We start from the raw sequence: 26,113 nt of genomic DNA, 5'->3' as shown, positions 1-26,113 counted from the left end.
AGAGTATGTAGAAGTTTCTCCTGGGCACTGGTATGCGGCTTTGGCATAAAAATGGGGAGAGTGATAGTTTGATTGAGATGAAAAAGGGAAACCACCTTAGGGAGGAAGGTAGGATGAGGTCGGAGTGTCACTTTGTCATGGTAAAACTCTAGATAGGGGGAGTAGTGAACTAATGCCTGGGGTTCACTGACCCTCCGTGCTGATGTAATAGCCACTAGAAAAACTGTTTTCCATGTCACATATTTTATGTGGCTGGTCTCTAATGGTTCAAAGGGTGATAGCATGAGCTGTTCCAGAACTATGTTGAGATCCCATGGTACCGGTGGTTTGGTCACTGGCGGGCGAAGACGTAACGTGCCTTTCATGAATCTAGATATTAATGGGTGATTCGAGATAGGCAGATCGTTATGCTGTTCATGGAACGCTGCTATAGCTCTAATGTGTACTCTGACTGAAGTGGTAGCTAGAGCCGCTTCGTATAGGGTGTGAGATATTGTAATAATTGTGAGGCGGTAGCAGAGAAAGGATTTATGTTCCTAGGAGTGCACCAGGATAGGTAGCGATGCCATTTGCCTGTACAGTTACGTCTGGTAGAAAGTTTCCTGGATGCAATTAGGATGTTTTCCACACTTGTGGGTAAATTAAGATGATTCAATACCTGCCGTTCAATCTCCATGCTGTGAGATGGAACGGTTGATTCATCAGGTGAAGAAGAGAGCCTCCTTCTTGTGTTAGCAGATGTGGACGGTTTTGTAGCAGTATTGGTGGGCGTATGGAAAGCCGTTTCAGATACGCATACCATGGCTGCCTTGGCCATGCTGGAGCAATGAGTATCATGTCCACCACATCCTGTATGCACTTCTGAACTGTCCGAGAAATTAATGGAATGAGAGGATAAGCATACATCAAGCCTGTCATCTATGGAATGAGGAAGGCATCGGGGGCGAACCGTATGCTGCTGGGATAAATGGAGCAAAAGGTTTGAACCTGTCTGTTGCTTTCTGTGGCAAAAAGATCTATCGACGGAAAACCCCATTGCTGAAAAATGTTTTCCGCTACCTCTGGATTCAGGGTCCACTTATGTGGATGAAAAACTCGGTTTAGATGATCTGCTGTGATATTGTCTAGGCCAGGAAGGTAAGTGGCTTGGAGGGAGATTTGGAACTTGAGAGTCCAATGAAGTATTCGAAGTGCTTCCCGGCACAGAATCCAAGAACCGGATCCTCCTTCTTTGTTTATGTAGAACATTGCCACTTGTTGTCGGTATACACCATGAAGTTTGAGTGTTGGATTTGAGTGAAGAAGGTTTGAAGTGCTTTCCAGATCGCCCGAAGTTCTAAGAGATTGATCTGGTACATAGACTCTTGGGGAGTCCAGAGACCTTGTGTCTTTAGGTCTCCTAGGTGGGCTCCCCAACCTTTCCTGGACGTGTCTGTAGTAAGCGTGAGCTGATGCGGAGGTAGACGGAAAGGGGCTCCCATTGATAGGTTGGTAGGAGAGAGCCACCATCGAATGTCCTCCTTCATCGTGTTGGTAATGTGAATCTTGGAGGTGAGCGGTTGTAGAAACTGAGACCACTGTGCTTTAGTCCCCACTGTAAGCGGCGCATGTGCAGTCTGGTGTGGGGAACTACGTAGATGGCTGCCGCCATATGCCCTAGAAGTTGAAGGATTTGGCGTGCAGATGCTTGATGTTTGTTGAATAGGCTGTGCGCTAAAGTCATAGTAGTGCGCATCCTGTCTGATGGAAAATAGGCTCTCTCTTCTATCGTATTGATGAGAGCTCCTATAAACTGAAGTATCTGTGTAGATTGGAGTTGGGATTTTTCGAAGTTGACTCGGAATCCTAACGTTTGAAGGCAATTGATTGTACGTAACGTGTGCGTCTTGAGGGTGGTCGGATTGGAAGCTACTATTAACCAGTCGTCCAGATAAGGAAATATTTGGATCGAAAGTTTCCTGACATGAGCCACCACCACTGCTAGACATTTTGTGAATACCCTTGGGGCTGAGGACAGACCAAATGGGAGTACCTTGTATTGGTAGTGCGAACTCTGAACTTGAAAACAGAGGTATTGCCAAGAGGAAGGGTGAATTGGTATGTGGGAATAAGCATCCTTCAGGTCGATGGAACATAGCCAGTCTTGGGGTTGTATCAGAGGTAGGATATTTTTGAGAAAGGTCATTTTGAACTTCTCTTTCTGAATATGTTTATTCAGGAGACGGAGATCCAGTATAGGCCAGAGGCCTCCTGATTTTTTTGGAATTAGAAAATATGGGGAATAAAATCCCTGATTCTGATGTTGAAGAGGGATTGTTTGAATAGAATTCTGAAGTAGTAGGTTGGATAACTCCACATGGAGGGATGATGAATGGGTAGGTGCATCCCGTATTGGAGAGAGATGAGGAAGGGGTGGAATCCCTCTGAAATTGGATGATAACTTGTCCCGGATAATGTTGATCACCCATTTGTCTGAAGTGATGGCTTCCCAGTGGTTTAGAAAAAATTGGAGACGGAGTGTAACTTGAGGAGTTAAGATGGCGGCACGCATTGAGCTCTAAGTCGGAGCTCTCTGGAACTTTGTTAATTTTCCCTTTGAAGAATGCCCGCTAAAAGAAAAGGGAAAGTACGGACTTACCCGTCCGTGTCGACTCCCTCTTCAAGCTTACAACCAGAGATAACCGGTTTTATGTGCTCTACAGTCCCACAGAGGAGAACCGAGGAAGCTGATGTGCACGATGGCGTGGGAGAGCCGTTCGTGCTGGCAGGGGAGGTGTCTCTTAGCCCGGAGGAGAGGCAACCGCCTGTGCCGAGAGCTGGTGAGGAGCCGAAGAGGGAGGAACCGGTGGCGTCTCAAACTGGTACTGCTTCAGAAAGCCCCTTGCAGATTCCTGAAGGTGTCGACCCAGGACTCTTCACCTCGAGCCCAGTGGGAGGACAGAGAACAGCAGGACCATCAGAAACCAGCGGAAGGCTGGAAGGAGGTATGGACACAGAAAATACCTTCAGGAAGGAGCTAATAACCATACCAATGCGGCCTGCACAGGTGACGTTAGATTCTCTTTGGGATTTTATGGCTGGGATGGCTTCTGCAATAAATTCTTTGAATTATAAAATGGAACAATCTAATTCACAAAGTTTTCAAAAATCTGCTGATTTCCTGAAAGGAAAAGTTAATGGTTTGGAAGAGAAAGACAATGAGTTCCAGCAGTACAAGATAGCGGTGATTAAGGACCGTGAGGTGTTATCCAGGCGAATGGAATTTCTTGAAAATAAGTCCAGACATTTAAATCTACGTTTGACAAATTTTCCGAGAGTAGTGGGGGAGATTCCCTACACTACTCTAAAGAAATTCTTTTTGGAAAAGCTGGAAATAACTGAAGCAAATTTTCCATCTATTAATTCTTGCTTTTTTCTTCCCTTGTCAAGATGGATGGAAAGTGCCAGTAATGTTCCCTTTGCAGGGAATTTGACAGGATTTTTGGAAGATTCTACCTTAGAAGTGATTAGCAGGGGGACACTTCTGGTATCTTTTATTACAACGAAGGATATTGGCATGGTGATGAAATCATATTTTAGGAAATATCCAATAAATTTCCATGATGCAGCAGTGAAAATACTTCCAGATTTAGCCCCAGCCACACAGGCCAGGCGTCGAGGTTTTTTAAACCTCAGACAAGAGGCAGTTGGGCTGGGCTTTACAGTTAAAATTTTGTTTCCTTGTAAATGTTTCCTGACAAAGGGTGATGAACGCTTTGTGTTTTTTACGTCTGATCAGTTAAAAGAATTTATAGAAGTCAGGAAAATTAATATCTTAATCCAGTAAGATTGATATGGATTGTTTGTAATGTGTAACTTCCATTACAGTTTATATGGTTATTCCTGTGCTGAACTTCCTTAAAAGATTTCATATCTCCTCTGTACTATATATTCTGCTGGGAGTGGGAACTAATGGTCGAAAATTGTTATTGAATACTTATTTGTTTAAAAAATTTTTTTTTCTTTTTTCCTGACTAGGATTATTGTAAAGTTAGGAGTTTATGACATTAAGACATTAATGTTTATGACATTAAGAACCCACTGAATTTCTTTATAAGCAAATAGTATTTTATGTATTGAAAATGAATAAATAAAGAATAAAAAAAAAAAAAATTGGAGATGCCTTCCTATGAAATCTGGAGGTGGCGGTGGCTGGATGGAACTCAAAAAGACGATTGCTATTTTTGCTGTGGTGTCGTTGTTTGCTTCTGTTGTCTGGGTCTTCCCTGGGTGTAGCCTGGGCTGTGGACCTGGGAGGTACATATGGATGTGGCCTATATTGTGCGTATGGTCTAGAATATGACCATGGGTAATACTGATGACGGTAAGGCTGAAAATATCTCTGCTGAGATTTGTGAGATTCCGATGTGAAGGTTAGAGATTGTACCGCTGCACTTTGTTCTTTCAAATGGGAGACTGTCTGTGAACGCATGGAATGTCTGCCAGCTTGTCATGGACATCCGTGCGAATAGTGCTTGCTTTAAGCCAAGCTAGACACCTGGCGGCTATGGCCGAAGCGGAGGTTCTCAAAGAGGACTCAAATGACTCATAAACGGATCTGAACAAATGTCTAAGTCCTTCCTCTAAATCCAGGAATGGTTGTGGAAGATTATTATCTTGTGAAAGACAAAGTGGGTGATGTTTTTGAAGAGTCTCAAATAAGTATTGTGCAGTATAAAATTGATGGTGTTGAATTCTAGATGTCAACATGGAGGAGTGATAAACCTTCTTTGCAAAGTCGTCCAAACATTTATGTTCTTTATTTGGAGGGGTGTTGGAGTGTAGTTTTGAGCGTTTTGCTTTTGCAAGAGCTGACTCTACTACTACCGACTGATGAGGAAGTTGAGGAGATTTGTAAATTGAAGAGTTACAAATCCTATATTTAATGTCAACCTTCCTGGAGGTTGTGGTCGTGGAAAATGGGATTTTCCAATTTTTTAAAAGGAGGTTTTGCAATATCGAATGCGGTGGTAGGGCAGTTGGTTCAGCCGGGTTTTCAAAAATTTTGAGAATGCCCATCATTTCAGTTCTAGGATCTGGGATTCATCCTGTTGGAACTTGGAGGAGGGTACCTACTTTCTCAGTGAATTTGGAATAGATTAAGTCCTCAGGAGGAGAATAGGGCTCCTGTGGTCCCTCCGGGGGGGGGTCCAAGGGAAATCCAGTAGAAGAGTTAGACAAAACCATAGAAACCTGCGAAACAGGGCTCGCTGGGTGGTGCTCGGGTTCTGAGCTGTTGTCCCCTGTAAGAGGATCCGGTGAAGGGGGTGTTGAAGTGTGTGGAGAGACCGCTGGTGGAACCTGTTTTCCTTGTTCCAGGTCTTGAAAAAATGAGGATAGCACTTCTGATATTTTTGACATTGCAGATGCTGCAAGAGTTCCTTGCGGAGGGATGTGTAATTTTTGCCTTTTGTGTGGAGGAGAAATAGCATTTAGTGTTGTATCCTCCAGTGAAGTGTTCCCACTGTAAATGTTGGAAGTTGCGTGGGCCTGTTTTGGTGTAGGTAGTGCTGATCCTGCTGAGAAGGAGCATGTACTGAGAAGAGAATGTTGTGAGGGAACTGATTCTGCGTTGGAGAGAAGTTCCACTTCAATTTCCCAGCTAGATGCAGAGGAAGTAGGAGAATGTTCCAGATGCTTTCGCTTTGCTATTCTTTTGAAAGGAGTATGTTCCAAAAAAGAAGGATGTATTTTGCTATGAGATTGCGTGAGTGAAGCATGCCCCGTAGGTATTTTCTTGGTGGCTGTTTCAAGTGTTGATTAATGTTTTGTGTATATGGCCTGTTTTGCACCATGCGTCAAAGAGGTGTCGTCTTCTAACTGAATGGTGTGCTTTATGGCGGCCCCCCTGCTTCGTGATGGAGCATTGCTTCGTAGCAATGTCCTGTTTCGAGGTGGCGCCGTGCTTCAAGGCGGCTCTGTGCTTCGGAACGGCGCCTTGCTTTGAAACGCCGCCGTGTGTCGTAGTGTCCTGCATTGTAGCGTCCTGCATCGTATCGATGCTCTGCACATGTGCCAGAGCGTGCGTCGTAGATGCTTGTTTTTTCAGCGCAGAAAGGTGGGGTTCGATTGGCTTTAATAGCCCCGAACTCTTCGACGCAGCTCCCTTTCCTCGATTCTTTTCCGGAGCCCCTGTATGGATCGAGGGCAGTTGGGGCTTTTGAAACCCCAACCTAGAGCGCGGCTTGGTTCTTCCCGTTTCGGAAGTCCCGAGGGAGGAAGCCCGTTTTGTATGGGCCTTACCTGTCTTTGCTGGTCCCAGCGAAGAATGGGCCGATGTAGGTGGGGCATAGGAACCCATCTTCAGCTGCTCTATTTTCGCTGCTCGGTGGCGTTCTGCCAGAGGAGAAATGCGACCGCTATCTCGACATGACTTTTGGTCATGATCTGGGCCTAAACAGAATCAATCATTATGTCCGTCAGTAACGGACATAATTTTGCCACATTGACAATATTTAAATCCAGACGGCTTGAGAGCCATCTGGAATGAAAAAGTTGAAAAAACAGCGAAAATCACTGAAAAAAATATTCTGTGAGGAGAGAATAACCCCGCGTGCGATCAGCTAGCTGAAAAAAAAACTGAAGAGGAGAGAGAACTGCGCAGGAACACCACCGCCCGGACGCACAGAGTCAAGGCTCTGTTACTAGCTGAGGAGACTCCGCCTGCTTCGGGTCGCGACGCTTCCCAGACAGCATGGCTAATTCAGCCCTGCTATTGACGGGAAATGACTTTTCTAATGATTTTTCTCCCAGGTGTTATAACATTTTTCCACTGATGTTTTCTTTTTTTATTATAACACTGTTCCTGGAGATATTCTAGCCCCATGAACAAGCCTTCCTCCTACCTGAATAAATATTTTGGGTCTCACCTGACCTGGAGCATATTTTCTGCTTGCCTGCATGGTCCTCATACAGTGAAAGCTTCCCATGGGATTTCTTGCTCCTCTCCTGGCCCAAGAAACCCAATTTGTGGCTTTTCAATGCCACAGAGAAATGGGGGAAAAAAAATCCTCTCTTTGACCTAGTATCCCCCAGAAACAACAGCTATAGCTGAAGAGCAGGAGGAAAGGGAGAGAAAGAAGAGAACCTAAAGCAGCTGTGAGGAAATAGAGATCCTGTTCCATGGGTTAGGAAGAGGATCCTTCTCTGGATATAGTGCAAGGGAGCCCTCTCCCCGCTTCTGATTACCTGGCAGGATGACCTCCAGACTTTAATCCAATACTGCTGCAACGACAGTTTCTTCCTCTCCTCCCCTTTCCCAAAATGTTGTGGCGGGGAAGTCTCAGGAGAGAAAGGCAGGAAGAAGAAAAGGGAGATCTAGTAAAGTCAGAACACAGGAGGAGGTGAGAGGGACAGCAAGGATGGCTTTGTTCAGCCAGTGTAACTAATACTCATGTCTAAAAGTGACTGCACAATCGATCTAGACTCACTGGAATCAATATCAAAGAATGCTCTGGGCCTAAATTTTAGACAGATTTTCAGCTTAATTTAAGGACCTGTGTTTTGGGTTGAAAATTTTCCTAAATATAGGCACTTAAAACTTAGGATCTAAATGTAGGCCCTCAATTCATTTGCCTAGATTCAAGAACCTAAGTTAGGTGCCCAGTCCTGAAAATCAGTGCTAAGCTCCCAACTTCTTTTCTCTGCCCTACCTCCATTCCGGTTGCCACCTACATTTCAAGCACCTAAATTTAGGTGGCTAGTGAAATTGAGATCATAAATTTAGGCGTTTAGCTGTAGTCAGTTTTCAGAGAGGATGATATTGGTTCCTAACTTCCTAAGGATTCTATGGAATGAGGTGCACTAGGCTATATGTTGTTTTATTCATGAATGCAGACATTTTTTGTGTGCAAACTAGCAAGTTTTGCACACAAAAAAGGTGTGTGCAAATTAGCACATCGCCATTTAAATCCCATGTTAATAAAGGCATTAGCTACTACTCCCCAATGTAGAGGCATGTAGGCCTAACACATGGCTCTCCCATATAGGAATACAGCTCTGCTATCCACCAAACAGTGTATGCTTTCTCCTGAAAAAGGTTTTAAAAAAGTCTTGAAAAAGTGGCGGGGGTTTTCTCCAATTTTCCTTGCCCAGCCTAGGGGCTCATCCTCTCTTCAAAATTACCTGTCAGACTCTTGATGGGCAGCGCTCTCATTGGTAAGGAGCTGCCACCACTCCAGACCTAGCTGGTTCCCACATTGGCCCAATTGCAGCCATACAGCAGACATTGTCCTGAACTGAGAAAGAGAAAAAAATCGAATAAAAACACATTAAAATATAAAATAGGTCCCAAGTAGTTGTAATACGGAGCCTGCTCAAAGTATAAAATACTCGTTTCTTAATTTCATTTCTAAGGTCTCTTTCTCATGGCCTCATTTCTACGACAACTGTCTACTGCAATGGCAGAGAGAAATGTGGAAAAAAGGATTTACATTGAGACATCCAACAAGGCATTGATCTGTGCAGTCTGGGTAAACAAGCATCGCTTGATGTGGCGGTTACTACCCTTAACCATTAAGCCTTATGCTCACCTTTGATGCAATTCCAACATTGCTCTCCGCATCAATGGCAGGGGGTGGCAGGAAATTTGAATCAAATAGTTACCAACAAGGGTCCTGAACTTGGCGGTCGGTGAAACAGATGACTATGGGAAAATTGGAGAAATTACTTACCTGATAATTTCGTTTTCCTTAGTGTAGACAGATGGACTCAGGACCAGTGGGTATAGTATACTCCTGATAGCAGTTGGAGATGGATCAGATTTCAATCTGACATCAGCCCTAGTACATATAGCCCTGCAGGAAGTGCAGCTCTTCAGTGTTCTCCTCAAAAAGCATTGTGGATATATGTGTGACTGACTAATTTGAATAACTTGAATAACTTCATAACTTGATTAACTTGGACTGGTTGAATTGGCTATAGCTAGAGACCGCCAGTGCCCTCAACCGGGAAATGTTGACACCTGGTAGGATGGGTGTCCTAGATAAAGGAAAGCATGGCTTACCCTTGAATCACTCGCTCCCGGGGACGTCCCCCGAGAATTCCATGAGTAACGGCAGCCGTGGGTGGGATGCTGAGTCCATCTGTCTACACTAAGGAAAATGAAATTATCAGGTAAGTAATTTCTCCATTTCCTAGCGTGTAGCAGATGGACTCAGGACCAATGGGATGTATAAAAGCTACTCCTGAACTGGGTGGGAGGCTGCCCGTGACCCACTTAGTACTGCCCTTGTGAATGCTGTGTCCCCCCGAGCCTGAAATTCCAGGCGGTAAAACCTGGAGAAAGTGTGGATGGAGGACCATGTCGCCGCCCTGCAGATCTCGGCGGGTGACAGCATCTTGGTTTCTGCCCAGGACACTACCTGGACTCTAGTAGAATGGGCCTTGACTTGTAGAGGGGGCGGCTTTCCTGCTTCTACATAGGCCGCCTTGATGACTTCTTTGATCCAGCGGGCTATGGTTGCTCACGAGGCCGCTTCCCCTTGCCTCTTCCCGCTGTGAAGGACGAATAGGTGGTCCGTTTTTTGTACGGGTTCCGACATTTCCAGGTATCTGGATAGGAGTCTGCCAATGTTGAGGTGGTGTAGACTTCGATCCTCTTCCGAATTCTTATGCTCATCCGGCGATGGTAGTGAGATGGTTTGGTTGATATGGAAGTGAGACACCACTTTGGGGAGGAACGAGGGGACCGTGCGTAGCTGGGTGGTTCCCAGGTTGAGCCTGAGGAACGGCTCATGGCAGGACAGTGTTTATAGTTCGGATATACGACGGGCTGAACAAACTGCCAGTAGGAAAGCTGTCTTCAAAGTTAATAGTCGGAGAGACAGGCTGCGGAGAGGTCTGAAAGAGCCTCCTGCTAAGAAATCCAGGACCAGGTTGAGGTTCCAAAGAGGTATCGGCCACTTTAGGGGTGGGCGGATGTGCTTGACTCCTTTCAGGAAGCGTGAAACATCCGGGTGAGAGGCTATGCTGTCGCTCTTGGTTCCGTAGCATGATAATGTGGCCACCTGTACCTTGATGGAGTTGAAGGACAATCCCTTCTGTAGGCTGATCTGTAGGAATTTCAAGACAGCAGGAATTTTGACTGAGCGTGGTATGATGTCGTAGTCCTCGCACCAGGCTTCGAATACGCTCCAAATCCTTATGTATGTTAGAGATATGGAGAACTTGCGTGCTCGGCGTAGGGTGTTGATTACCGCCCCGCAGACGGAGACTCCGATAACACGGCCACAGCCTTCACCAGAGGACCTTTACGCCCTGGGCCCTCTAGGCCCAGAGAAGTGAATCCACCGCCCAGAAGCCCCACCTACGGGGTCACAGACAACTCGGAGGAGGAATCAGAGCCCCTGGAGGAGGGGGAATTCCCTCCGGGGACAGAGTCTCACCGGACCATGAGACGCTTCTTCACCAAGGACGAACTTCCAGACCTGGTCACCACAGCCTGAAGGAGCTTGCTATCCCGGACACAAGTGCCTCAGGGGAGCCTAAGACGAATCCCCTGCTAGAGGGACTCCATCAAACCTCCCGCCATTTCCCTCTGTTACAAGCCGTTCAACAGCTAATTGACCTGGAATGGATTGCTCCAGAGTCTACATTCAAAGGGGGACGGGCTATGGCAACCATGTATCCTCTGGACCCGGCGGCCAAAGACCTTCTGATATGCCCAAAAGTGGATGCCATGGTCTGCGCGGTCTGGAAGCACAATACTTTCCCAGTGGAGGGAGGTGCAGCACTCAAAGATGCTCAAGACAGACGTCTGGAATCCATCCTTAAGCAGTCCTTTGACGTCGCCGCTATGTCCCTACAAATAGCGGCCTGCTGCACCATGGTGACACGTGCCTGCCTATCACAGACAAGGAGCAACACTCCTGGGGAAGCCATGGAACCAGCAGTATCATTCCTCGCGGATGCTGCTTCCGATCTGGTGCGCACCGCAGCTAGAGGAGTGTCATCAGCTGTGGCAGCCAGGAGGCAACTCTGGCTCCGAAGCTGGTCGGCTGACGCATCTTCCAAAATGAGACTCACAAGGATGCCCTTCAAGGGATCCCTCCTGTTCGGCAGTGAACTAGAGAAACTGGCTAATAAATGGGGCGAGTGCCCACTGCCGCAGCTACAGTAGGACAGGAATAAGAGAAACCAGCGACCCTTCCCACAACCCTCCAGGGGCAGAGGTTCACAGCGCTTCAATCCATACAGAAACACTTATCAAGCACCTTGTCCTACAGGCAGGAACCAGTCCTTTCAGAACAAGCACAACAAAAGGGGAACCAGCTCGGGTCCAGGCCCCAGCCGCACCCCACAATGAGAATCAGCCGATCCGTCCAAAGGAAGAAGCCATAGGGGGCAGACTTGCCCTATTCTACCACAGATGGGTCGAGTTAACTTCGAACAAGTGGGTCCTAACCATCATCCGAGAGGGCTACTACCTGGATTTCCTCTGAACCCCTCCGGACAAGTTCGTGGAATCCCCCTGCCACGACCCCTCCAAGAGGGTGGCAGTGGAAACTACACTGACCAGATTACTGGCCCTCAAGGCCATAACCCCAGTGCCTCCACAACAAATAAATACTGGGCATTATTCCATTTATTTTATCGTCCCCAAGAAAGAGGGGACGTTCAGGCCCATCCTGGACCTCAAGTCGTTTTATTTTTTGAAAGAGTAAACAACTGATCCATATTCACCTGTTCAACTCCACTCATGATTTAATAAACCTCTATCACATCTACGCACAGATGTCTCTTCTCCAAGATGAAGAGTCTTAACCTCTTTAGCCTTTAGGTTTTCATGGGTGATGATTCAGATCAATTGAACCAAATCACGGTGAACCTGGAAGATGTGATAGGCCTGAGTGACAAACTGAAGAGTAGTAAATCACCTGGAGAGGATGGTAAAGAACTTAAAAATGAAATTTCAAAACTATTAGTAAAAATTTGAGACCTATCATTAAAATCATCCGATGTACCTGAAGAATGGAGGGTGGCCAAAGAAACCCAGATATTTAAAAAGGGCTCCAGAGGAGGTCTGGGAAACATTAGACCAGTGAGCCTGATTTCAGTGCTGGGAAAAATCATGGAAGCTGTTACAAGGAATAAAATCACAAAACATTTAGATAGACATGGTTTGATTGGATACAGCCAACATAGATTTATCCAAGGGAAATGTTGCCTCACAAATCTCCTACATTTGTTTGAAGAGGTGAATAAATATGTGGACAAACATGAACTGGTAGATGTGGTGTATTTGGACTTCAGAAGGTGTTCAACAAAGTCCCATTTGAGAGGCTTCTAAGAAAACTAAAAAGTCATGGGATAGGAGGTGATGTCCTTTTGTGGATTACAAGTTGGTTAAAAGACAGGAAATAGAGAGTAGGATTAAATGGTCTGTTTTCACAGTGGAAAAAGGTAAACAGTGGAGTGCCTCAGGGATCTGAACCTGGACTAGTTCTTTTTAATATATTTATACAGGATCTGGATAGGGATATAATGAGTGAGGTGATCAAATTTGCCGTTGACACAAAATTATTCATGGTAGTTAAATCTCAAGTGGATTGTGATGAATTGCAGGAGGACCTTGCAAGACTGGAAGATTGGGCTTCCAAATGGCATATGAAATTTAACATGGACAAGTGCAAAGTGAATGGATATAGGGAAAAATAACCCTTGCTATAGTTACACAATGTTAGGTTCTATCTTAGGAGTTACCACCCAGGAAGGAGATCTAGGTGTCATAGTGGATAATACATTGAAATTGTTAGCCCAGTGTGCTGTGTCGATCCACAAAGCAAACAGAATGTTAGGAATTATTAGGAAACGAATGGCAAATAAAACGGAGGATGTCATAATGCCTCTGTATCGCTCCATGGTGAGACCACACCTTGAATACTGTGTGCAATTCTCTCAACCTAGCTTGATGTTACCCAGATAGTTCATCAAGCAAGGTTGAGAGGTCATTGTACAAATGTCATCTTTGTGTGCGTTTCCTCATTCCGAAGGTCATAAAATCTTCACAAGAGTGAACTGTTCTGTTCATACGTCTCACTCTGAATGTCAAAGGGGCCCCTAACCCCTACACTACTACCTAAACCTCACCTTGAGTTACTAGGTGGGCCTCATATAGAGGTATAAATACCTAAGTGGGCCTTATAGCTAGGTGCTCTCTCCCCTCCCCCCCAGAGGTTGTAGGTAGGAATTGCAACAATTGTGGTACTTACCGCAAAGTACGAAAAAGTTATCACACTCTGCGTTAATACCTATGCAAAGCGCTAAGATAGCACACTTTGCGATAAATAGGATATTATCATAAAACATACCCCTTTTCCTAACACATACAATATTTACTGCATTTTGATAAATCTAGGCCTATGACGACAAAACTTCTCGGATGTTAAAAACTAGGATGATAGAGCATCGTTCAGCACTCATACATCAGAAGGAGGGTGCCCCTTTAGTGACTCGTGATGAATTTTCTTACAATTTTGATGACTTACATTTTTGTGCGATCGATCAACCCCAAGTTGGGTGGTGTGGCGGTGATCTGAATTTGAAATTATTACAAGCAGAACAATGCTGGATTTATAAATTACAAACAATTTCACCACTGGGGCTAAAAACTGAATATGATTTTAGCATCTTTTTGTGAATTTTTGATCATTAGATGTAACGCGATTCAGTATTATTTTCATGTCTGCTTGATCGCCATTAAGTTCTTAGTCAAGTTGTTTATTAACACAAGAGAACAGCGGCTGTAGTTTTCTTTTAGGTCGTCTGATGTTGAGAAACTTCATCACGCAGGACATTTAAATCGACTTCTCCTCCTTCCTTCTGGTCTCCGCGTCATTTTGAAAAATGTTGAGATCTTCGTGGTCCGATTGAAGGTATCGCTATGGCAAGGCTATACAGATGAGTATTAATAATGTCTTACATATAAAATAAGAACTTTACTTAAATTAGTTATTGATTATATTTTCATAGCAGCATTTATGAGGCCATTTTGGTCTGGATTATACATGACATTTTCCCCTTCAATAGAACCCTGATGAAGCTTTTGCTAAGCAAAACACCAGCCATGTCAGGCTTTGTTTAACATGATCACCATCAGGATCGGAAATTTCATAGGAGTTTTTTAGGCTCCTTTTAAAAGCATCACTACTACAATGTAAGTTTTTGAAAGTGACACATTTGGCACGCTATACAAAAGAAAAAAACAAGGTGGATGACTGAATAGACCAGGTGGTTCAATGTCAGTTGAACACGCTGTGTGGCTTGCTGAAACCAAAGAAAATTAAAAAAATTAAAAAGAAAATTACAATTGAAATCACGTTTCATTGAATTTTTAGCCTTCATTTTTTGAATGATTTTTGGTTCCCCCTTTTCTTTTGGATATATTGTTTGGGTAACTTTGTTGGCTACATTATGATGTGATTGTGTATCAATAATTTACTAATACATGACAGGGCGTCTTGACGTAAGAGCCTTATGAATCAAAGTCAATGTTTTAAACTCTAATCTTTGTGAAACAGGCAGCCAACATATTGTGCACATTATCGGTGTGATATGTTCATTCCACTGAGTACCTGTTAAAACGCAGGCCACGGATTTTAGAAGTACTAGCAGTGCTCTTAAATATTTTGGTAGCCCAAATAAAATTGAAATACAATAATCAAGATCTGTTAGAATGAGAGACTATAAGACAGTTTGAAAATTAACAACATCAAGAAATGGTTCAATGCGCCCTAATATGCATAACTTAAAAGAGCTTTTCACTGTAGCTTTAATATGCAGTTGAAAAGATAAATTCCAGTCCAAGAAGGCACTGAGATCAGGACACAGAACTCCTCAAAATTTAAAAAACAAGGAACATCTGGAGGCTCAAACATACTAAGAACTACCATTTCAATCTTAGCCAAGTTCAATGCAAGTTTTTGTTAAATCAATTTTTAATTGACGTTAAACAAGACGAAACCCGAGATAAAGCACTGGATGCAGTAGAGGTCATAGGCATAAAGAACTGAATATCAGCTATGTAAATTCTATAGTTTGCAGATTGAGCTCAAAGATTAAACAATGTAGCGGACAATGAAGAGCCCTGAGGAACCCCGGTTGTTAAAGGATACCAGGAAGACAATGAGGAGCCCAGCCTCATTTGTTGCAGCCGGCCAGTTAGACATGGAACAAACCACTTTAGCATGTTTCAGGAGATTCTGAAATCATGCAAATGGGAAAGTAGGATTACTGTGATTTCATGCATCAAAAGCTGCAGAAATATCCAGCAAGACCAATATAAACTTAGTACCCTGATCAAAGCCTCAGTGAAAGATATCCATGCTGGACATCAGTAGCGTTACCATACTACATGAGAGACAAAAGCAAAACTGATAATCTCCCAAGTTTGCATTAATATTAAAGTAGTGAAGTTGTTTTAAACACAGCTGTTTTAATAACCTTTGCAAGAAATGAGAACACAATAGGACAGAAATTAGCTAGTTCCAAAACGTGCGTATTAGGTTTGTTTCAAAATATGACAAAAAGACACATGGAGTGACTATGGTTAAAATCTAAACATCATAAGAACATAAGAATTGCCATACTGGGTCTGACCGAGATCCATCAAGCCCAGTACCCCTGTTTCCAACAGTGGCCAAGCCAGGTCAGAAGTAAGTACCTGGCAGGATACAAAACAGTAAATAGATCCCATGCTGGTAACACTCAGGAATAAGTAGTGGCTTTCTCCAAGTCTATCTGGTTAATAACAGTTTATGAACTTCTCCTTTAGAACTTGTCCAAAGCTTTTAAAAACCCAGCTATGCTAACTGCCTTTACCACATTCTCTGGTAATGAATTCCAGAACTTAAATTGTGCATTGAGTGAAACATAATTTTCTCCGATTTATTTTAAATAAGCTACTTATTAACTTCATGGAGTGTTCCCTAATTTTTGTATTTTTTGAAAGAATAAATACTGAATCATATGTACCCATTCTATTCCACTCGTGATTTATAGACCTCTATCATATCCCTCCCCCCTCAGCTGTCTCTTCTCCAAGCTGAACAGAACATAAGAACATAAGATATGCCAAGAACATAATAAATGCCATACTGGATCATACCAAGGGTCCAACAAGCCCAAGCTCCTGTCTCCAACAGTGGCCAAACCAAGTCACAAGTGCCTGGCAAGTGCCCAAACATTAAACAGTTCTCAGTGCTGCTAATGCTGACAACAAGCAGTGGCTATTCCCTATTGATTAATAGCAGTTTATGGACTTCTCCAGGAACTTATCTAAAACCTTTTTAAACCCAGCTACACTGCCTTAACCATATCCTCCGACAATGAATTCCAGAGCTTAACTGTGCATTGAGTGAAAAAGAATTTTCTCCGATTTGTTTTAAATGTGCTACTTTCTAATTTCATGGAGTGCCTGTTACGACTGTCGCTGCCCGTTGTCTCTACTCCGCCCACCTTACCTTTTTTGCGACTCCTCCCACGGTTGATGGACGTCTGGCTGCCGCAGCGTCTGCCTGCCGTCCTCTCCAGCCTCCCCAGTCCAGCTTGGGCGCTGCATCCCGCCATGTTGTCCAGGTACCATAGGGCGTGGCGCCTCGCGGCCCTGCTTCTTATTCTCTTTTTGGCGAGACCCTCAGGACGCCCCCCTGTGATAACATCATGCATCCCAGATACAAAGGCCTACACTTTTTGCTAGCTAATCGAGTTAGCAAGGGATCTCCTTACTGATGGAATTCGCTCTTCGTACCTAGCTACTCTGCCTCTCCAACTTTTGGTCTTTATCCTAACGGGGTACCCCTCTCATTTCTTTCAGGTCGGTACCAGGAACCGGTACTCGCTCCTCAGGGACCCTTGTTCCCTGACTCGCTGCCTGAACTTATCGCTTCTGCTTGGAAGAGACCGCTGCCTAGATCATCAGTGAGTTACCAACTTTATTTCCTCAGAGCTGTTCCCTGGAACCAGGTACTCGCTCCTCGAGGGCTTGCCTCTATTCCAGCTTCTGTGTCACCTCCCGGGAGAAACCGCTGTGTGAGTAACTTTACCAATGAGGCTCCATACCAGAACTCTGTGTATGCTCCACTGTACTCACTATCTCAGTTTCCTCCACTACAGCACAGCCATAGAGGGAATCGCTGTTCCAGTATCCTGAGGAACCCTAAGCCCAGCCGGGCTTCATCTCTACTCACTACTGCCACCTCTGGTGGCTTCTCAACTCTGTCTAATAAAAGATATAACTCTGTGTTGTGTGTCCCAAAGCTGAGCCTGACCTGTGGCCCCTCACGGGACTTCCCCCCATAGGCATGGTCAGCTGCCACAGTGTCCAAGGGTCCACCCAAAACCTAACAAACTTTAATTACCTCAGTTGTCATATTTCTTTCCAGATCATTTATAAATATATTGAAAAGCACAGGTCCCAGTACAGATCCCTGAGGCACTCCACTACCCACTCCCTTCCACTGAGAAAATTGTCCATTGAATCCTACTCTCTGTTTCTTGTCTCATAGCCAGTTTGTAATCCACAAAAGGACATCGCCACCTATTCTATGACTTTTTACTTCACCTTCACCTTCATCTACATGTTTATTAACTCATTCAAAAAAGTGAAGCAGATTTGTGAGGCAAGACTTGCCGTGAGTAAAGTCATGCTGACTTTGTTCCATTAAACCATGTCTTTCTATATATTCTGTGATTTTGATATTTAGAACACTTTCCTCTATTTTTCCTGGCACTGAAGTCAGGCTAACCGGTCTGTAATTTCCCTCCAGTCCTCAGGTACAATGGATGATTTTAATGATAGGTTACAAATTTTTACTAATAGGTCTGAAATTTCATTTTTTAGTTCCTTCAGAACCATGGGGTGTATACCATCCGGTCCATGTGATTTACTACTCTTCAGTTTGTCAATAAGGACTGCCACATCTTCTAGGTTCACCGTGATTTTGTTCAGTCCATCTGAATCATTACCCATGAAAACCTTCTCCAGTATGGGTATTTCCCCAACATCCTCTTCAGTAATTACAGTAATCTTTCCGCGATGGCCTTATCTTCTCTAACTGCCCCTTTAACTCCTCAATCATCTAACGGTCCAACTGACTCCTTCACAGGCTTTCTGCTTCGGATATATTTAAAAATGTTTTTACTGTGAGTTTTTGCCTCTATGGCCAAATTCTTTTCAAATTCTCTCTTAGCTTGTGTTATCAATGTCTTAAATTTAACTCGCCAACGCTTATGCATTATCCTATTTTCTTCTGTTGGATCATTCTTCCAATTTTTGAATGAAGAACTTTTGGCTAAAATAGCTACTTTCACCTCACCTTTTAACCATGCCGGTAATCGTTTTGCCTTCCTTCCACCGTTCTTAATGTGTGGAATACATCTGGACTGTGCTTCTAGGATGGTATTTTTTTTTAACAATGACCACGCCTCATGCACAATTTTTAACTTTGTAGCTGCTCCTTTCAGTTTTTTTCTAACTATTTTTCTCATTTTATCAAAGTTTCCCTTTTGAAAGTTTAGCACGAGAGCCATGGATTTGCTTGCTGTCCCCCTTCCAGTCATTAATTCAAATTTGATCAGATTATGATCACTATTGCCAAGCGGTCCTACCACCATTACCTCTCTCACCAAATCCTGTGCTCCACTGAGAATTAGATCTAAAATTGCTCCCTCTCTTGTCAGTTCCTGAACCAATTGCTCCATAAAACTGTCATTTATTCCATCCAGGAATTTTATATCTCTAGCATGTCCTGATGATACATTTACCCAGTCAATATTGGGGTAACTGAAATCTACACAAAATGATCACAGTTAATCTCGACACACAACGAGCACAATTCTCACTATAAGACGTTGTGAAATTCCAATTTTTCCTTATTCAATGTGCAATATGTAAATGTACACGACTTAGTATATATTACTTTATACAGAGGCCCATCATAACACCTGCGGGCAAACCAGCAATTTTCGCTTTGAGTTTTGCCGCACCAGGTCACTTTTAATCATAGGTCCAAGTCCTTTATTATTCAAATTTCTAATGTATTTCACTTTTTATAATTTTTTAGTTTTTATGTAAAATACCTTCCTTGTGCGTTATTCAAAGGTTTACCGCACTTCATTGACTGGACATTGAAAACATTGTCTTCTGAATGAATTAGTCGCATGAAGTGCGGTAAACCTTTGAATAACGCACAAGGAAGGTATTTTACATAAAAACTAAAAAATTATAAAAAGTGAAATACATTAGAAATTTGAATAATAAAGGACTTGGACCTATGATTAAAAGTGACCTGGTGCGGCAAAACTCAAAGCGAAAATTGCTGGTATGCCCGCAGGTGTTATGATGGTCCTCTGTATAAAGTAATATATACTAAGTCGTGTACATTTACATATTGCACATTGAATAAGGAAAAATTGGAATTTCACAACGTCTTATAGTGGTAATTGAAATCTCCCATTATCACTGCACTACCAATTTGGTTAGCTTCCCTAATTTCTCTTAGCATTTCACTGTCCGACTCACCATCTTGTTTTCTTAGAAGCCTCTCATGAGGGACTTTGTTGAATGCCTTCTGAAAATCCAAATACACCACATCTACCGGTTCATCTCTGTCCACATGTTTATTCACTCCTTCATAAAAATGTAGATTTGTGAGGCAAGACTTCCCTTAAGTAAATCCATGCTGGCTGTATCCCATTAAACCATGTCTATCTAAATGCTCTGTGATGATTTTTTTCTTTGTAACATTTTCCATGATTTTTCCCGGCACTGAAGTCAGGCTCACTTGTCTGTAGTTTCCTGTCCTCCCCTGGAGCTCTTTTTAAATATCGGGGTTACATTGGCCACCCTCCAGTCTTCAGGTAGAATGGATGATTTTTAATGATAGGTTACAAATTTTGACTAATAGGTCTGAAATTTCATTTTTTAGTTCTTTCAGAACCCTGGGGTGCATACCATCCAGTCCAGGCGATTTACTATTCTTCAGTTTGTTGATCTGGCCTACTACATATTAGAGATGTGGTTCATTTATCACGAATTAGGCAATTTCAACGAAATTGCCTAATTCGTCATGGGTCGGGGGCCCTGAACCCCGAAACTGATTTTCCCCGAACTATGAGGAAAATTAGTTTTTCAGGTTTGTATGGAGGGAGGGGCACATTTTATTTTTTTTAAATAAAAAACCACCCCAAGCATTACAATTTACTGTAATACAACCCCCCCCCCCCCCACCATTCCGATCCCTCCCCAAGACTTACTAACATCCCTGGTGGTCCAGCGGAGTCCCGCAAGGGATTTCTCCCTCTGTGCCGTTGGGCTTTCCGGCCTGCCTCACATCAAAATGGCGCTGACAGCCTTTGACCTACGTCACAGGGGCTACTGGTGCCATTGGTCAGCCCTGACACATGGCCATCGGCGCCATCTTGTGCTCCTACCATGTGACAGGGGCTGATCAATGGCACTGGTAGCCCCTGTGACATAGGAAGGGTAAAGGCTATCGGTGCCATTTTGATTACTGGCAGCCGATGGCCTGAGTGCAGGAGAACGCTCCCGGACCCCCGCTGGACCACCAGGGACTTTTGGCAAGTCTTGTGGGGGCCAAAAGTCCCTGGTGGTCCAGTGGGGTCCCCGGGAGCGATCTCGTCATCGATTGCCAGTAATCAAAATGGCGCCGATAGCCTTTGCCCTTACTATGTCACAGGGGCTACCGGTGCCATTGGTCAGTCCCTGTCACATGGTAGGAGCACAAGATGGCCCGGCCATCCATTGCTCCTACCATGTGACAGGAGCTGACCAATGGCACCGGTAGCCGCCATTTTGATGTGAAGCAGGCCGGAAAGCCGATGGCACGGAGGGAGAAATCACTCGCGGGAACCCGCTGGACCACCAGGGATGTTAGTAAGTCTTGGGGAGGGATCGGGATGGTGGGGGGGGGTTTGTATTTAATGTTTTATAGTAAATTTTAATGCTTGGGGTGGGGTTTTTTGAGCTTCGTTTTCCCGCGTCGTTTTTTGGGCCCGTTTCGTTTTTCCCTGTTTAGTTTTTGTTCGTTTTTCCAAAAAACTAACCGAGGAAAAACGAACTTTACCCCGAAGCGTCCGACTTCAAAATTGACCTGGTAGAAAAAAATGAAGCTCATCTCTACTACATATTCCAGGTTCACCATAATTTGGTTCAGTTCATCTGAATCATCACCCTTGAAACCGTTTCTGGTCCCGGTATCTCCCCAACATCCTTGCAGTAACATGAAAGCAAAGAATTCATTTAATCTTTCCACGATGGCCTTATCTTCCCTAAGTGCCCCTTTAACTCCTTAATCATCTAACAATCTAACCGACTCCCTCACAGGCTTTCTGCTTCGGATATATTTTTTAAAGTTTTTATTATGAGGTTTTGCCTTTATGGCCAACTTCTTTTCAAATTCTCTTTTAGCCTGTCTTATTAATGTCTTACATTTAACTTGCTAATGTATTTTCCTATTTTTTTCAGATGGATCCTTCTTCAAATGTTTGAAGGAAGATCTTTTGGCTAAAATAGCCTCTTTCATCTCACCTTTTAATCATACTGGCAATTGTTTGGCCTTCCTTCCACCTTTCTTAATGCATGGAATACATCTGGACTGCGCTTCTAACTGCCTTAAACACATTCTCTGTCAATGAATTCCAAACCTTAATTGTGCGTTGAGTGAAAAAGAATTTTCTCCTATTTTAAATGTGCCACTTGCTAACTTCATGGAGTGCCCCTAGTCCTTGTATTATCCGAAAGCGTAAATAACCATATCACATTTACCCATTCAAGTCCTTTCATGAGTTTGTAGACCTCTATCATATCCCCCCTCAGCCGTCCTTTTTCCAAACTTAACAGCCCTAACCTCTTTAGCCTTTCCTCATAGGAGAGATGTTCCATCCCCTTTACCATTTTGACCTGCTTGTGATTTAACAACTCTGATCACCTCACTCATCCTTTTCCAGATCATTTACAAATATATGAGCATCAATGAGCATGGAGAGGCCAAATGGTTTGGACAACAGCCTCTCTAATTACAAACGGGCCGATACGGTAAAATTGTGGGAGAGCACGCGCACAGGCCACTCTCCTGTGCACGCGATTCAGTATTTTAATTTATTAAAATTAGGGCTGGTGATAAAAAGAGGCGCTAGGGACACTAGTGCATCCCTAGCGCCTCTTTTTTGACACGAGCGGCAGCTGTCAGCCGGTTTGACAGCCAACGCTCAATTTTGCCAGCGTCAGTTCTCGAGCCCGCTGACAGCCACGGGTTCGGAAACCGGACGCCGGCATAAATGAACGTCTGGTTTTCGACCCGCGAGCCTATTTCAATTTTTTTTTTCTATTTTTTTTAAGTTTTTTTTTTAACTTTCGGGACCTCCGACTTAATACTGCCATATTCTTTGGATAGGCGCTAATTTCTGAAAGTTAAATGTGCGGCTTGGCTGCACATTTTACTTTCTGTATCGTGCGGGAATACCTAATAGGGCCATCAACATGCATTTGCATGTTGCGGGCGCAATTAGGTTGGGGGGGGGGTTGGACGTGCGTTTTGGACGCGCTATTACCCCTTACTGAATAAGGGGTAAAGCTAGCGCGTCCAAAACGCGCGTCCAACCCCCCCCCCCCAACCTAATTGCGCCCGCAACATGCAAATGCATGTTGATGGCCCTAGTAGGTATTCCCGCACGATACAGAAAGTAAAATGTGCAGCCAAGCCGCACATTTTACTTTCAGAAATTAGCGCCTATCCAAAGAATATGGCAGTATTAAGTCGGAGGTCCCGAAAGTTAAAAAAAAAACTTTAAAAAAATAGAAAAAAAAATTGAAATAGGCTTGCGGGTCGAAAACCAGACGTTCATTTATGCCGGCGTCCGGTTTCCGAACCCGTGGCTGTCAGCGGGCTCGAGAACTGACGCTGGCAAAATTGAGCATTGGCTGTCAAACCGGCTGACAGCTGCCGCTCGTGTCAAAAAAGAGGCGCTAGGGATGCACTAGTGTCCCTAGCGCCTCTTTTTATCACCAGCCCTAATTTTAATAAATTAAAATACTGAATTGCGTGCACAGGAGAGTGGCCTGTGCGCATGCTCTCCTGCGTGCGCTATTACCCCTTACTGAATAAGGGGTAAAGCTAGCGCGTCCAAAACGCGCGTCCAATTGCGGGTTAACAGTGCGCTCCACTGGAGCGCACTGCACTGTATCGGCCTGACTACTTTGTAATAAGAGATGGAAGGGGACCTAGGTGCTGGATTAAGTTTTAGTATTTGAGAATGAAAGATAACAATGAAAGCCTGAAAAGGCAAAAAATGGTGGTGGAGGAGGCCAGAACTGTAGCAGTAACAGAGTTTGGACATGATCGTTACAGACATAGAAGGCAATGATAGAAAAAGGGTTGAGAGGTCATGTAAAGGGACAGGTAGAAGGGACAAGCTGGTGCTGGTTTTGGATGGGAATTCATATGCTCATCTACCCAAAGTGGTAGAAAACAAAAGATATGTCCTGTTTCATTTTATGCAATTGTATTTTTGTGTTTCATGTTTTGTGATTCACCTTGAGCATTTCTTGGAAAAGAAGAAAAAATGGAAAGAAACAAACAAACTGGATGGATCAACTGGTCTTTGTCTGTTGTCATTTACCAAAATGATAGGATGGAACAGCTCCCCCCTTTGAGGATAGGCTAAAGGCTGTTCAGCTCGGAGAAGAGACAGCTGAGGGGGGATATGATAGAGGTCTATAAAATCATGAAAAGTCTAGAATGGGTAGATGTGAATTAGTTATTTACTCTTTCGGATAATAGAAGGGGCACTCCATGAATTAGCAAGTAGCACATTTAAAACTAATCAGAGAAAATTATTTTTCACTCAATGCACAATTAAGCTCTGGAATTTGTTGTCAGAGGATGTTTGGAGAAGTTCTTGGAGAAGTCCATTAACTGCTATTAATCAAGCTGACATAGGGAATACCTCTGCTGTTATAGGCATCAGTAGCATGGGATCTAAGTGTTTGGGTACTTGCCAGGTACTTGTAGCCTGGATTGGCCACTGTTGGAAACAGGATGCTGGGCTTGATGGTCCCTTGATTTGACCCAGTATGGCAATTTTTTATGGTATAATGTAATTAACAAAACTTATTGACAAAAAACCAACTCAGCCCAGATATACTAAACAATTTTCCCATAGACACAACATGGAACACATGGGCTTGGCCAAACCAGTGCACGCTGATAAGTCTCAAAACAGGTAAGATACACTGGCAACACCACCTATGAACATATAGTATTGCAGTTGGTAAGGAAAATAGGCAGACTAGATGGGCCAAGGTATCTTTCTCCAAGGTCGACATATTTCTGTTAGAAACAAGGCCCACCCAGTAAGGCGAATTTCACTTCTGACTTTGCCTTCACTTCTTCGCAAAGAAGGATCCTTCTACGCTCTCTCTCGAATCCCGTCAGGACAGCAGCAGCAGCTCACACCGGGGTGGCGGGGAGACTGCCACTTCCTCGCAAGCTTTCTTGCAATTTAAGTACCCCAAAAAAAACGTGCCCCAGAAGCGGCTGCACGCCTGCTTCTGAAATATGAAAACCGCGAAGCACGTTTAGTGTTAAGTTCGTCTTGCACAACGTTCACTCGTCGAGTTAGGGCTCTCTCTCTCGTTTGCACTTACCTGCATGCAGTCTGTCAGTTGCATGGCACAAACATGTTCCAACTGCCACAACAGAAAAAAACTTTAGATAGGGGGAAGGGAGGGGACGACGACAAAAGAAAAGAGCAGAAATGTAAGACTGCCAAAGGCAGAGCTAGACCGGATTTCTTTCTGCATTACTCCAACTGCTATAATGTTTGATTTTTTATTTTTATTTTTTTTTAGCCTTAATAACCATCATTCCCATGCAAAACAGCTTTTTGTGACTGAATCAGAGAGAAGCATGTCAGTGTTAAGAGCGTCCACTCGCATGCAATGTAATCAAAGTGCGATGATTTATTTATTTTTTTTAAGACCAGGGTACTAGACTAACAAATATAAACCTTCATTCTCTTATTATTATTATTATTATTATTCTCCTCGGCGATCCTTTCGGTGGAATACCTGCCAGCAGGAGCCTTGGCTTTGCGGCGGGGTCGGCAGTGAGAGAAGGCCACTGCAGCACAGCCGCACTCTCTCTCTCTCTCTTCTGTTTAGTTGGTTTCCAAGTAGGAAGTAGATTAGTTACCGTTTCCGTTGGTGTTTTGCGAGTTGGGAGGGAGGAGGGAGGAAAGAGAGAAGAGGTGCAGGAATCCGCTGCAGTTGATCAAGGCTGTCGGGGGAAAGGACAGAGAGGGGCCGGCCTGCTGGAGCCGTCGCGATCCTTAGAAAAACGACCCCCCCCCCCCCCCACCCCAAGCAAACCAAGAAGCAGTTTTTTCGCCCCCGGATCCAGGCTAAAAGGTGGGATTTCATTGCAGAGAAAACAACCGAGAGAAAAAAAAAAAAGGAGTAGAGAGCCTATGTCCGGTCTGCAGCAGCAGGAGGAGGAAGGAGGAGGAGGAGGAGCAGCAGCGAGAGGCGCCGCGGGACGTTTGGGGAAGAAAAGATTACAAATCGTGATCATGATGATTATTATTTTTGAAAGGATCGCATGAGTTTGGCGCCTGCAAACCTCTTTCTTTCTCTCTCGTTAAAAAAAAAAAAAAAAAAAAAAAGACAGAGGGAAAAACAAAAGCTGAAAAAACATCAGGCTGTGGGCCCGCAAAAAAAAAAAAAAAAAGAGAGAAAAAAAAAATCGAAGAGAGAATTCAAACCCGACTTTGCGTAACCGCAGCGGCACAAGCGGCAGAGAGAGCGATCGGAGGGAGGAAACCGGAGGAGCTTCAGGTGAAAAGGGAGAGAGATTCCCCCCCGGCTTCTGGATTTTCTTCCTGACTACCCTTGGATTTTGGATTTCTGTTGGGGCTTTTTTTTTTTTTCTCCACCCACCCACTGGGAATTACCGTGATCTCTTCTTAAAATGTGAAGTCAAGAAGAAGAAGAAGAAAAATCTTGGATACTTAGATCGCTATTCGACTATTTTTTTTCTTTTTATTTTGTTGGTGTGCG

The 26,113-nt window shown here is 43.9% G+C and overlaps 1 protein-coding gene across 1 annotated transcript in view; it reads right to left on the bottom strand.

Annotated features, from left to right (window-relative positions):
• The window catches only part of LOC115082472 (tubulin delta chain-like), a gene marked incomplete at its 3' end in the record, with an annotated part of 55,898 nt that extends 30,203 nt beyond the window's left edge, over nt 1–25,695 (bottom strand). Inside the window, 4 exon segments of the mRNA XM_029586698.1 lie at nt 7,228–7,356; nt 8,164–8,276; nt 24,704–24,745; nt 25,127–25,695. Coding sequence (XP_029442558.1) covers nt 7,228–7,356; nt 8,164–8,276; nt 24,704–24,727 — 266 coding nt within the window.
• Nucleotides 25,696–26,113: the final 418 nt, after the last annotated feature.

The sequence above is a fragment of the Rhinatrema bivittatum genome, unplaced genomic scaffold (assembly GCF_901001135.1).
Source record: "Rhinatrema bivittatum unplaced genomic scaffold, aRhiBiv1.1, whole genome shotgun sequence".
Classification (NCBI taxonomy): domain Eukaryota; kingdom Metazoa; phylum Chordata; class Amphibia; order Gymnophiona; family Rhinatrematidae; genus Rhinatrema; species Rhinatrema bivittatum.
The sequence above is the reverse complement of the archived record's forward strand: the minus strand, read 5'-3'. Positions and strand labels throughout refer to the sequence as shown.